We start from the raw sequence: 13,314 nt of genomic DNA, 5'->3' as shown, positions 1-13,314 counted from the left end.
GGACAGTTTCTCTTTGATGTTTGTCAGTTCTGTTTGCTCAAGCTTTTATTTGAATGACGCTTGAACAATGTTGTTTATCGATGGTTGTTTGATAGTAATGTCTAGTCTGGTTTGAACACAATCCTCCTGTTTGGCTGGTATTCTACAGTAGCAGGTAACTGCGGCGAAGTTGCGCTTAAGCCAACTCTGGGAGTGGTTGCGCCAGTAACTATGGAGGCTTAGGTATGGCGGACGATGGGCGAATCGGGGGTATTATGTGCTCGAAAAACCGCCGCATCTCGACCGCCGATTCCACCTCCACATCTAAGCGTTCGCAATAACCCTCTGTGCTGTGAGCGCAGTTGTAAGACCAAGGGGGTGGTTTGTGTGCGTTGAGCTCCAAAGCTCGATCAACTTGTAGTGCGCACTGATTGCACCGGGTACTCCTAGTATCTTGCCCTCTCTCAATCAGGCCACATATCAAGCTCATACGGCGATGGGTTAAACCATAACTGACACGCCCAGATAACATCGTCAACCCCCAACGGCTTCTGATTTTGCTGTATCGTGAGCGCTTCGTTGGCGTTCCACTAATTTTGTCGTCCTCTTATGAACTCGCGGGTACCGCTTTACGCTCCCGCAAACGCAGCACTTGATAACCAGCACATCCGCCCACGGCTTTTTCCCACCGCGACTCGCATTTTTAATCTCTTTGGCACAGGTTGATCCTGGCACCAAGACGGTATCACATCGTTTGCATAGAGAATGTTTGATCTCTCGAGATAATCTCAATTGGGATTTCAACGAAACAACCCGCGCCTGGGAGGCGTACCGGCGGGCCAGATACGATGAGCATCCAATGCCACCAGGCTGATCTAGACCCTGGATCCCACTTTCCCCTTCATATTGCTGTTCAACCGATTCGTTTCCAACACTGGCGCTCGTCGCTGTTCTGTCGGTATTGCTTGTTGGAGGTGGGTGAGCGGACTGGAATAAGAGCGCGGCTTGGTGCAAATATGATATTCTTGCACGGAGATGGCTCTGCGCTGCGCCAGGAGCACCTTTCTGAGCCTTCGCTTTCGCCATGAAACTACCAGCCTTGAGATAGTCCGTCTTTGACTCTTTGTTACAGCCTACAGGAGTTGCTTGGTCCACGTTCGATTAGTCATTAGAAGCTGCCAAGGCTTCCTTGCTTCCAGCCAATCAGCATGCGCCAAGCCCCAGTTCCGCGGCAGCTTCGCCCAATCCGGAAACCGCAAAGTTTTCAACGCCACTGTGGCGCGGCTATTTGCATGTGACCGCGCTAGGCCGGATGCGGCTAGTGCTGTTTCGCGGCTCCGGGCGTGCAGTCAGCAACTCCAACTTCAACTTCGACTTCTTTCCATTCAGCTTTTCCATCAACGACCTGCTTTGTTAATCGCTCTTCCACGTCTTCGATTCTATTCAAACCTTGCATTGGTTGCTTCCGTTATCTTTGTTGTAATCCACTCGGGCTTCATATATAGCCTGATTGCTTCCTGACGCCCTTTATTTTCTGCGATCTTTGCAACCCACGCGTATCTGCACCGCCCTCTACAAAAGCCTTATCACCATGTCTCACGAAGAAGATTTGATTGATTACTCCGACGAGGAGCTTCAGACAACCGATGCCGCAGCCACTGCGGCTGCCCCCGCTACAAATGGAGCCGCTGCGAAAAAAGGTGACTTGACCGTCGCGGGCGCGCGTGCGGACAAGAAGGGTAGTTATGTTGGCGTCCACTCGACTGGTTTCCGCGACTTCCTGCTAAAGGGGGAGCTTCTACGTGCGATCACCGATTGCGGTTTCGAACATCCTTCGGAGGGTTAGTGTCATCTTTTTCACAAAGCTTTCCTCCACTTCCTGCATCTTCCAACGTCCGTCCATCACGAAACACTGGGTGATCATCGAATCTATGCATCGCGAAGCCTGCAGGCGGCACGAGGATACGCCTTCGAGAAGAGAGAAGAATATTGCATCGCTGCTGCATCCGGTGTCCTTTACGTTTCCCCGCGGGATTCTTCAGGGCCTGCAGTAATGAGTTTTCTCCAGTGCACGTTCACTGTTGATGCCTCATCATGAGTGACATATTCATCGTTTTGACATGGAGATCGATCATTTCAGGGTGAAAAACACCTGGTTATGGAATCGCGTCCTCGTGTCGACCTGCGAATAGGCTTCGAGTTCTTTTGAAAGAAGCGTACTTATTCGGACTATTTCCTGTTGTTTACCCGCTCTTTTTTACCGGATTGTTATCTTGTTGATCTTCTCATCAAAAACCCTCGCGATGGACGGACGTTTGGCCTCTTTGCGTCAATCATGCCAAGTTTTGAGCTATGGATCGAAACCAAGTCTAACATGTCCCTCGCTCCTCACACAGTCCAGCAAGTTTGCATTCCGACCGCTATTCTCAATGTCGACGTTCTGTGCCAGGCCAAATCTGGTCTCGGAAAAACGGCTGTCTTCGTCTTGACCACGCTGCACCAGCTTGAGCCTGTTCCCGGTGAATGCTCAATCCTCGTTATGTGCCACACCCGAGAACTCGCGTATCAGATCAAGAACGAGTATGCAAGATTTAGCAAATACCTCCCGGATGTCAAGACTGCGGTCTTCTACGGTGGAACCCCAATGCAAAAGGACATTGAAACTCTTTCCTCCAAGGATACCTATCCCAACATCGTCGTCGGCACTCCTGGTCGATTGAATGCTCTAGTCCGCGAGAAGAAACTTTCTCTTCGAAACATCAAAGCTTTCGTTCTCGATGAGTGCGATAAGATGCTTGACCAGATTGGTAAGCACGCCCTGAACCCGCCCATAGGGCCAAAAGTCTCTGACATTCGATAATTTCAGACATGCGACGGGACGTGCAGGAGATTTTCCGCGCAACTCCAGCCGAAAAGCAGGTCCTCATGTTCAGCGCCACTCTTTCCCAAGAGATTCGCCCTATCTGCAAGAAGTTTATGCGCAACCCACTTGAGGTTTATGTCGACGATGACACTAAATTGACGCTTCACGGCCTCCAACAATATTTCATCAAACTTAGTGAGTCGGAAAAGAATCGGAAGCTGAACGAGCTTTTGGACAACCTTGAATTCAACCAAGTTATCATTTTCGTGAAGAGTACCTCCCGTGCAAATGAATTGGACAAACTTCTTCGTGAATGTAACTTCCCAAGCATTGCAGTGCACTCGGGCGTGTCACAAGAAGAACGGTAAGACTTTAGAGACTCGAATCCTGGGTTCCTCGAAACTAACACGATCTTTTCGTAGTATTAAACGGTATAAGGAATTCAAAGAATTCAACAAGCGTATTTGCGTTGCCACTGATGTCTTCGGCCGTGGTATTGATATTGAACGCATTAACCTTGCTATCAATTATGACATGCCCGCCGATGCCGATTCCTATTTACATCGCGTGGGTCGTGCCGGTCGTTTCGGTACCAAGGGCCTTTCCATTTCGTTCGTTAGCAGCGAAGATGATATGAAGGTCCTCAAGGATATCGAGAAGCGATTTGAAGTTGCGTTGCCGTAAGTCAGGTCAATTCTGTCATTCGTATGAGATAGATGTCTGACATGCTTATTTAGTGAATATCCCGAGGAGGGAGTCGACGCCAGCACCTACATGGCATAATCTGCGGCTTCGCAAAAGCTTCGATTTCTTTGTGTGCAGGCTATGGGGCTGAAATCCTTAATTCTCTCTACTTATTTTCTCCGGTTTTGTCTCAATAGCTCAAAGGGATTTTCTGGTTTTCAAATTGTGTTGATGGTGTCTGATTCTCAAAGTTTCACTTTGCTCCTAATGTCCGAGTAGTTTGCGAATAGGGGTGGAAATGGTACCTCCCAGGAATCAAAAGCGTTCTACCGAACCATTTGCTTGTTCGTTTTGATATCATCGTTTCGTTCATTGTTGATGACTAAGAACATCGCCTGCCCAACACGCCCTAGACGGTTGAACGACGTGATCAAGGCCGAGTTATTCATGGGACTCTTATTGATATGGCTCGCTCATCTCACGTAACTATTCAACGTGCTCAGACTGCTCGAAACTGTAGAAAACGCTGGCGGGAGGAGAGTTCAAAGCGCCCAGACTATCACATGCCCCGAAATTTCCCCAAGAAAACGCCCTGGTTCCCTATTTTCGACCGTGTCGCCTTCTCTGGCTGACCCTGACGTCGATGAAGGTCATCTGCGATCACTGCTCCACTCCCGCCTCTTGCTCCGTCCATGCGCGTATCTTCTCCTCGTCCATCTGCCTGTCCAATGGCCTCAGCGTCAGCCATTCTCCGTCAACTGGTGAGCTGCAAATCTCGAATCCCCCGCGATGCCCGATGTCGAGAAGGGCCATGACCGGTCAACCCAGAATCAGCGGCAGACGCCTGGAGAGCTTGTTCGCAAGACGCGCGCCGAAGCCAGCAATACGCTTCTCCCTCGCCCGGTTGCCTCTCTGGTGACGCTCTTCGCTCACTCTACCTCGCTTTCGCTCCGTGTTGGCACTTTCCTTGGTGGATTCGCGATCGATAGTGTGAGAGCGACAACTCTCACGGGCCTTGAGTTAAGTAGGGCGGTGGTGGAAGGTATTTTGATAAGGGCCGGTCGAGATGTTGTCTCCAGAAGTAGTGACGATTACGGGAGAGCAGAGACTGAATCCTTGTTGGAGCGGAGCGTCAGTATTTTCCACTCGCATCACCGCGACGAAGATATAATCATAGAACTAACATGGCCAATAGCTAGCAACTTTGCATTCTACGATAACATCTGCATCTTTTTTCGCGTCTGCCAGCTTCCATCTCTCTTCAACCACATTATCATCGGTCGCTCACTTCTCTCAATCGCTGCTGTCCACTCTCGATGCGATCCTTGGGTCCTCAGAGTCCTCGCGCGCTATTGCAGCCATTGTCACCTTGATTCGAAGAGAGTTTCGAAATCCGGAAACTGGTGCCCGTGCGGACAAGGTCGGTATCGCCGATTTACTTGTGGGATGCATTGGATTCGCCATGCTGCAGCGATGGGGGAGGCGAAACACAGAGAGAGAGTTTAGAGAAAATGGCAATGAAGAGATCATATGGGACGTCGTTATCCTCGATAATGGGCTGAGAGCTGATGTTGTGGGCACCCAGCGGACTGATTATCCAACCAATGTCGAATCACTGGACGCTCCGCCAACACGACCCGCGTCGTTCCTGGCCCCTGAAGAAACTGAAGGAGATGGGACGTTTCAAGCGATGGAAAGAGAATCTACTCCGTTGAACCCCTTGGGTCGGCTTGTTCCGCATGTGTCGCTACCTGCGGATCGTCAACATGCACTATCCGATGAAGAAATCCGACATTACATTGTGAATCAGCTCCCGCGCGGCTCGCATGCTACGATAACAACTGATAGTGTAACCGCGAGGACCATTACGGTGGATGTATATGATATGCATCACAACTATATTGAAATTGCTCCTCCCCCTGGAACTGCACTCGTCAAAGAAAGCTTCCATGATGGGCGCGACGCGGATGACAGCCCCTCTCTTGCAGAGACACACCTGCCAAAGCACACTGTTGTGTTCCAAACCGTATCAAACCAATCCCAAACTGCCGAGTTGCGGCCGGATAACTCTTCTTCCCAAAGCCCAATGGAAATGAATTGTTGTGAGCACCGCCCAAGGTTACCCCAAAGGCTGTCGAAGCGATCGAGAATTGGGAGCTGGGTTAATGATCCAGTTCCCACGGTAGAGGTCGAACCCATAAATGTGAATAGCCCCGAAACATCCCGACGGCCTGCATTCAAAAGGACTATATCTGAATCTTCCCTCAGCGGTTCGGAAACGCCACGTGCTTCATCACAAAGAAGGTCTGCGGCCAGCAGGGCAACCCACAGGCTCATATCCAATGCGGAGGCAAAGTTGGAAAGCATAGCCACTCTGGGAAAGAGAGCAACATCGTCTTCCACTCTCAACCACCAACCTGCCGGTTTCAACAGAGAAAGCATGGGTGCTACCACAGCTCGAATACGCAGTAAACCTAAGCAATCCACTGAACCTGGGTTGCAGAAGTCTAAACTGCTTCCGGCTATGCCCCTTGCATCAGTTAAGTTGGGATCTAGCCAGTCAGATGTTTATGGAACTGATATTTCCGCTACTTCCCTTCCGCCTAAAGACTACTTTTCATCTCAAGAAAGAGGTCTCGAGTCCTACATGGCTCGCACGGACGCATTTTCCTTGCATAAACGCCCGAAAAGTCCAGCGTCGCCTACGATTGCCAGAAATCATATTTCCAGTACTAGCAGCTTATCTAAAATTAAGTCCGATAGCGATGTACAGGGGTTATCGAGCGACATCCTTCAACCTCGCAGCCCTATGCTCTCTCGAAGAAGCTCAACCAAATCTCTTGCGCCTACCATCTATTCGTTAGCAGGTGACTCAAAGTCTTCGCTTGTTCTTGCTCCTCGATTTGTTCGGAGCGTATATGAAGACCAAGACACGCTCTCCGCTCTTTCTAGAGACGGAAAATTCCCCGGCTTGTTCCCATACAATCACCTGGTTCAGAATATACAACGATTTTCCAGATTTTCGTCAGCCTCTTACGGGTCGCATTTTCTCAGAGTTATGGGGATTTCCACCGGCCCTCAGGATTGGCAAAATGAGGAGATGGACCACCACGAGCACAGCTCATTCTATAACCACACTGGATTACCCCCTTCCACAATTCTACTCTCATCGTTTGTTGATTCTGCTGGAGGCACGAACTCCTGTGGCAAGACTCAAGAGGGTTTTCCGCTAGTCCATTATCTCGCGCTAGACCACGATTCGAAAGCCGTGGTTTTGACCCTGAGAGGCACATGGGGGTTCGAGGATATTCTCACTGACATGACATGTGACTATGACGATTTGCACTGGATGAACAAAACCTGGCAAGTCCACAAGGGTATGCTCGCCTCAGCCAAACGTCTCCTTGAAGGCGGCGGTGCGCGAGTGATGGCCACAATAAAAGCTGCTTTGGAGGAATTTACGGACTATGGCGTTGTATTTTGCGGTCACTCATTAGGCGGTGGGGTCGCCGCCCTCCTTGCAATCCTAATCTCGAGGCCAAACGACACCCACATGCATGGGCCATCATTTGTGACCGCGTCCAGTCAATCCAGTGACACGGATAATAACACCCAACGTCAGCCGGGACAGTTCCGGCTCCCGGCAGGACGACCGATTCATGTATATGCTTATGGTACGCCGGCAGTCATGAGTCCATCTCTGCGACTCGCAACAAGGCGCTTGATCACCACGACCGTCAACGGGCAAGACGTTGTTCCCACGCTATCATTGGGGGTTTTACACGATTTTCACGCCGTTTCGCTCTCGTTCAAAAGCGATGTCGCTGACGCAAGATCGTACGTGAAGTCACGCGTTTGGGATAGTATCAGTCGCAGTATCGCAAATAAATTCTACATTAACCAGCCACCGCTTCTAATTCATGCCGGGGAAGGGATCGGGGAGGACTCGTGGGCGTGGAACACGCTCAAGTCACTTCGCGCCCAGCTCACCGCTCCGAAATTGATGCCCCCAGGTGAAGTGTTCGTTGTCGATACCATGCGCGTTCTCCAACGTGATGCGTTTACAATGGACACGCCCAGCGGCGATGGATATCCGAGGCTAGGCCGGCCAGCTACGAGGGTGCAGTTAAGATTCATCCGGGATGTGGAGGCAAGATTTGGAGAGATTCGATTTGGCTCAGGAATGCTGGGTGATCACAGTCCTGCGCGATATGAGGCGAGCCTGGCGGTGTTGGCGAGGGGAGTTTTGGACAGTTGATTCGGGTTAAAGTTGGATACCCATGGAGTTGGTGACTTTTTATTATGGATGGGTTTATTGATTGATTTAAGAAATATTCCATTGTACTGTACATCCGTACTCCGTCGCAGATGTTTTCTGATTGGTTCATAGACCGCATAGACTGCCAGAACAGAAGATAAATGTGCATGCGTATCTCATATACCCAATCTTCGACAAATCAATCCATTCTCAAGCGCCGTTTATCCTGCCTAAATCAAGCCAGTCCGTTTCTTGGATTTGTGATAATTGGCCAAGGGTCCTTAATCTCTAGCAGGAATTTCCAGCGTTCAAGACCACATAGGAAGTAGTCGTCGATTCCCTGGAGCGTGCACTGGCAGCTCACATAAACTTCTGGAGTGAAGGGTATACAAGGCATAGGACGGGTCCCGGAGCAATCCCTCTCTAGGGCAGATTTCGTGGCACGGGAGCCGACGTAGCCATCATCCAAATGTCGACTTTAGATCCGGGGCCTTCCAGAGTCGATGAAGCTCCCTTGGCGAGTAGTTAGCTGGGCTCTGGGAACAGAATCCCCCAGCCCTCCCATCCCTTATAGGCAACTCAGTATGCCGCTTCGTCTCGTATACGTTTCAATTGTCGTAGCCCGTCGTCAAAACAACCCGTTGAATCGCAGGCTCAGCTCTTTCAGCCTCCTCTCCTACCACCGCCGCTGCCACCAGCACTATCCGCCCGCTTCTTCTCCCTCTCTTCGACCTCGCGGATCTGTCCCTCCAACATCTCCTTTTTCCGCACCAACCCTTCTCGGACCACCAACAAAGCGCCAATCTTCTCCTGCGGCGTCAGGTTCTGGAGTTTCTGCGCTTCCTAAAATGGACCAAGAAAGATTTTTGCATCAGTAAGCCTTTAGTTCCCCACGAAAGGTCGTAAAGAGGTGGAGGTGGAGGTTTGTTCAACTTACCTTCTTCGAATCCTGTCTCATTTTTAAGCTTGCTCCGTAGAGTGCGCCGGATGCGATGGCGACGGATAGGGTGCTGGTGATGAGGATTCGACGGAGTTTGGAGACGGAAGCCATGGTCTCGGCAAGGCTTAGACGCAATTGGGGGGTAAGAAGGTAGATGTGTTTATAGGTGTCGATTGAAGCTTTTAGTAGTGCTCTGGTCACTAGATAAATTGCAGGCTGAGGGCGACTTCTTGGCACCTTCGAGAGCGGAAGATCACCGCATAACTTCCTAGCTATCATCAGCCCACGACTTGCACCGCGGACAGAATATTGATGATACAGATTGCACACAACTAGTTAGTACAGCAGAAAAAACTACGATATACTTTGTCCTGGCTGCTAGTTGTCTCAACGAATAATAGCTCAAGCAAAAGCATGTATTTTACATAGAAAATTTTATATGTTATTTTAAAGTATAAATGACGGTAGTATCTCAGAGTTGGCAAAGCAATGAGCTCCTGGTGGTAGGAGCATATGAAAAGACGTATGCCTGACAATGCGGAAAGCAGACTTGTCTCGAAAAGCGTCAAATTCAGCCGCTGGCCAACTGTCACAACAATAAAATGAGTTGTAATTGAGCACTAATATCCCTGCGGTCGTGGGACTGGTAGCTGTTATCCGCAGCTTCTCCAAAGGCAGAATGCACGTATTCATGTTATTCCGGCTTAGTATCAGGAAGCCATCTGATATCAATGCCACGGCTCAGTTTACGAGACACGAGCTATCAGGCAGTATTAGTATAAAGTCCAAGGCATATCCAGAGCGAGTAATATTTCATACCATATCAATTTCACCAAACACAGTTCTCGGTGACCCAATTCTTGCGGATTCGAATTCAAAATTCGCATGCCAACCTTTGATCTCCAAGACCGTGAACTCCTCCCCAGTTCACGTCTCAGCCGCCAGTGTTCGATTCTCAACACCCTCTCTTCCAAATCCCCCCTCCCCAATAATTCACACCTTCCCAGCACCACTCTTCTCCACCCCTTCCTCCCCGAGCACCTTGGGCCGCCCCCATAAACAATCCCCCAACATACCCGCCCAAAAACCTCATATCCCCCGCCTGCGCACTCGTCATCCTCATCAGATTCTCCATATCCGCCAAGTGCGCATTGAGCTGCGCAGCTGGCGTGCAGTGCGCGTACTGGCGGGATTTGGCGGCGGACATGCTCGAAGCGGAGATTGCGGAGGCGGAGGTCGCTGTTGATGTTGATGTTGGTGCTGATGCTGAGACTGAGGTGGTGGAAAGGGAGGGGAGGGGGAGGGCGGAGGATGCGCCGGGTCTGGTGGTGTGAGATGGCATGCTGGTCACGGTGGGCAAGAAGGAAGGCAGGTTAGAAAATGATTTGAGCTGTGGTCATGACCGGGTGCGTTCATTGCATGAGGAGTGATGGAGTGTTTGCTTTGTTTGCATCTCTCTGGCTGAGATCGCGGTTAAACGACACAACTAGCGTGGTTATTATTTCTACACATGGGATGAATCTATCAACGTCCACATAATGGTGAATCTGCCTTTGTGCTTGCACAGAATGTTGCACACCAAATCGCCCCCGTTTGGATCCGTGCCGTTATGATCCAGCCCGAGTGGTGCAGCGCAGATATGAATCATCCAGGTGAAGTTTTTAAACCCAGCCAAATCCAGGCCAGGGACAAATGCATCATACGAATCCATGTATTAAGAGAATTCTGTAATTAACTAAGAAGACATGTTGCTCGAAGAAAAAGCGGCCATCATCGACACCTACAGTAAAGGGGGAAGGAATGGGAGAGAAGGCCATTGACGAAGACAAAAGCAAAGAAAACAGTCCGTATCCGTACCACCAATTTTCTATCATGATATCAGCCACCCGAGAGTTAAAGGGAAACACAACATTAAGCCCATCACCATATTCCTTTTTCCCTTTCATTTTCCTACGCCAGACAACAACCACAAGTTCCAAATCCCCAGGGCCCAAAGCTGATTGCAGTCGAAGGTAAGAACGTCGGCATTCCTTGCGTTTGAGACAGTGAGCTTGAGAAAAGCAAAACCGGAAAGAGACATTATGTGTTACGTGCATGTCCGAGCAAAAGGGTAAAAAAGAGCCCAAACGGAAGAAAAGCTGTCGAGCGCCGTGGGTATGCAAGGTAAAAAGGAAATAGCAAAAGGCTAAGAAGACGCAAAAGAATTACAGATCGGATTTTTGTAGAAGAAAAGGACGGGGCGGGGGGGGGGGGGGGGGGGGGAAGTATCAAAATGCAAACAGAGACACAAGGAAAAGCAAAAGACGGGAGAATAGTTTCAAATTGGAATGGAGCACACTCAAGCCATTCCCAAAGATTGTCATCATAGCTAGCCGCACCACCGAGCTAGTACTGCTATGGAGAGAATGACCAGCTGAAAATACTCCACGATTTTCGTTGAACATTACCGAAAACCGTTTTGCAACGCATTCTGCAGAGATAACAAAGGTAGCTACTTGCATTTTGTATTCGAAAAGTGAATATTGTAGCATCCACCACTTGCGGGCAGTGATGCTAGGCGGATCGAGTTGTGGTAGAATACGACCCCTGGGACAGTCCGCAGATCTCCGTTACCAAGGCAAGCATGAGATTATCATCAAGGGAAAAAGTGCGTCTGTCAGTTCGTCGGAAATTCATGTGTTAGGAAAGCGATGCCTTGACGTGCGATTGCCGGATTTATTTGCCACTGAATTTCTGGAATATGGGCGGTAGGCTGCTTTGGCTGCTGTGGGCAGAAGCTTCGGAGTCGATGTTGGCGCTGGCACCACTATCACCACTCCCCGCGCTAGCGCTCGCACTTCCTGTCAGACTTCGAACGTTTGGATGCCCTTTGGCGGAATGCGAATTGCTCACCCCAACTTGTTGCTCGATTTGCTGTGGCATGGCCCCATTGGGTTGCCCAGAGGGATGTCTTGGAACCGGCGCTCTCATCCCTGGCGGAGATCGGCGATTGGGATGGCCCATTCCATTTGGCGGTCCGTTGAAACCATCGATACCAGTTGAGCTGCGGCCCATTCCACGACCGCCAGGATGGAAACCCTGACCAGGCGACTGGCTTGTTCGTCTACTCGGCGGTGGATACGGCCCATGACCAACCCCCTGTCCTAATTCGTTGATTCGAGAGGCAGTGAGTGAATTGGCCCTCGATTCGGCATGCATCTCTCGTCGGTCAACATTTCCATAGCGGTTTGACGAATATCCCATCATCGGATTATCAAGTAAAGAATCATGCATGCCCGGAATTTCCTCGACAATTCTTGCGCTGGTGCGGTTCCTACCCATGCCAAACGCGCGGCTAAAAGCGGAAGGCGGGCGCCCACTGGCCATCTCGGGATTTTTGCGAAATTGGCCGGCGTTGTTTGCTGGCATTTTCCTGTTTTTTCGTGAAGTCACACTCATCATGTCAAAGTTATCTGGGTCGATTTGGGGCATTGGTGGAGGCGCGTCATAATAATCACCATCATCGTCAAGTGCCTCACGGTGGGACGACATTCTTCGATTAGGCCCTCCACGTCTCATGTTCAGTTCCTGTTCCTTTAGTTGCAATTCCCGTTGTCGAATGCGTAGTTCACGCTCTCTAAGCGCCAGGTCGGCCGATGATGAACCTCCATTAGAAGCACCTCCATTTTGCTGAGTAAGCTCGCCAGCAACGGCATCGTAATGAACAATATGACTGAATTCGTCTAGATTGTGGTCCTCTGCTGACGGATCACGCTGGGCCGGGGGGCCGCGTGACGGTGGATACCCATTGGGTGGGCGATGAGATCCCATAGACGGCCCTCCTCGCCTAGGATGGCCCGCACCTTGTGGGGATGAATAACTTCGACCACCGCCTCTCATATTGTTCGTACTAGGGCGTGGTGCAGACGATAATCTTGGAGGGAGCGCTGCCACCGGTGACGTCGGCTCACGTTGACGATTTTGGTTTACAACGTTGATATGATGGAGCATGGCATAAAGAGTTTCGATTCGTGAAAGTTTCACGCCACTGTCAACGCCTAACTTGATCGGCGATCCGAGATATGTTTCGACCTCCATGGGTCGTCGAGCCGCAAAGTCTTGATACATAGTGCTTGGATTCTCGGGTTGGGCAAGCATCTTTGCGATTGTGGTTTCTTTGAAATCGTCAGGAAAATTGCAGCCAAGAGCTTTAGCAAGTGCAATCAGTTCATCGATCACATCCGACACTAGTTGTCGTACTCCAACTTTTTTCAGGAGCTGTGCGTAATTGGGTGTTTCGAATAAAACACTTGCTGGATGAAAAGCAATGGGTCTAGATATAATTGAAAGTTTGGAGGAATCTCGCGCCATGCTCTTTAGAGTAACTCACTCGTAGGTAGGGATTAACGATCCCGACAATAATAATCACAAGTGTGGAAGCTTGGTTAGCCTCAAAAGAGCGGGTTGACGCCCGTGCATTGGCTGTAATCGAACGCGCCGTTCCTCCTGTGACTAGTTATAATCGATAACTAACGCTCTTCCGGATGAGCCGTCGGGAGGCGGTCCGACCCAGAGGACTTAAACAACGTGATATTGTCAGGGGTACCGAAT

At 50.2% G+C, this 13,314-nt stretch overlaps 6 protein-coding genes across 6 annotated transcripts in view; 2 read left to right on the top strand and 4 right to left on the bottom strand.

The window, feature by feature from the left end:
* Positions 1 to 208: 208 nt before the first annotated feature.
* Positions 209 to 1,065, bottom strand: UREG_05972 (uncharacterized protein; the record flags this gene model as incomplete). Its single annotated transcript, XM_002585237.1, has 2 exons — positions 209 to 329; positions 812 to 1,065. The coding sequence occupies 2 exons, from the start codon at positions 1,063 to 1,065 to the stop codon at positions 209 to 211; spliced, it is 375 nt and encodes a 124-aa protein (XP_002585283.1).
* Positions 1,066 to 1,570: 505 nt separating this feature from the next.
* UREG_05971 (ATP-dependent RNA helicase SUB2) lies at positions 1,571 to 3,625 on the top strand (the record flags this gene model as incomplete). The annotated part of the gene is made up of 6 exons (XM_002585236.1): positions 1,571 to 1,820; positions 1,845 to 2,029; positions 2,192 to 2,786; positions 2,846 to 3,206; positions 3,265 to 3,522; positions 3,580 to 3,625. The coding sequence occupies 6 exons, from the start codon at positions 1,571 to 1,573 to the stop codon at positions 3,623 to 3,625; spliced, it is 1,695 nt and encodes a 564-aa protein (XP_002585282.1).
* A 690-nt stretch (positions 3,626 to 4,315) lies between these two features.
* On the top strand, positions 4,316 to 7,784 carry UREG_05970 (uncharacterized protein; the record flags this gene model as incomplete). Its single annotated transcript, XM_002585235.1, has 2 exons — positions 4,316 to 4,568; positions 4,726 to 7,784. 2 exons carry the CDS (start codon positions 4,316 to 4,318, stop codon positions 7,782 to 7,784), a joined length of 3,312 nt encoding a protein of 1,103 aa, XP_002585281.1.
* Positions 7,785 to 8,447: 663 nt separating this feature from the next.
* UREG_05969 (uncharacterized protein) lies at positions 8,448 to 8,835 on the bottom strand (the record flags this gene model as incomplete). The annotated part of the gene is made up of 2 exons (XM_002585234.1): positions 8,448 to 8,594; positions 8,722 to 8,835. 2 exons carry the CDS (start codon positions 8,833 to 8,835, stop codon positions 8,448 to 8,450), a joined length of 261 nt encoding a protein of 86 aa, XP_002585280.1.
* Positions 8,836 to 9,470: 635 nt separating this feature from the next.
* On the bottom strand, positions 9,471 to 10,066 carry UREG_05968 (uncharacterized protein; the record flags this gene model as incomplete). Its single annotated transcript, XM_002585233.1, has 2 exons — positions 9,471 to 9,484; positions 9,724 to 10,066. The coding sequence occupies 2 exons, from the start codon at positions 10,064 to 10,066 to the stop codon at positions 9,471 to 9,473; spliced, it is 357 nt and encodes a 118-aa protein (XP_002585279.1).
* Positions 10,067 to 11,439: 1,373 nt separating this feature from the next.
* The window catches only part of UREG_05967 (uncharacterized protein), a gene marked incomplete at both ends in the record, with an annotated part of 2,835 nt that continues 960 nt past the window's right edge, over positions 11,440 to 13,314 (bottom strand). Inside the window, 2 exons of the mRNA XM_002585232.1 lie at positions 11,440 to 12,981; positions 13,094 to 13,185. Coding sequence (XP_002585278.1) covers positions 11,440 to 12,981; positions 13,094 to 13,185 — 1,634 coding nt within the window. The remainder of the gene's footprint in view (positions 12,982 to 13,093; positions 13,186 to 13,314) is intronic.

Source organism: Uncinocarpus reesii, genomic scaffold (genome assembly GCF_000003515.1).
Source record: "Uncinocarpus reesii 1704 scaffold_3 genomic scaffold, whole genome shotgun sequence".
NCBI classification, from domain to species: Eukaryota; Fungi; Ascomycota; class Eurotiomycetes; order Onygenales; family Onygenaceae; genus Uncinocarpus; species Uncinocarpus reesii.
This window is presented reverse-complemented; position numbering and strand designations above follow the sequence as displayed.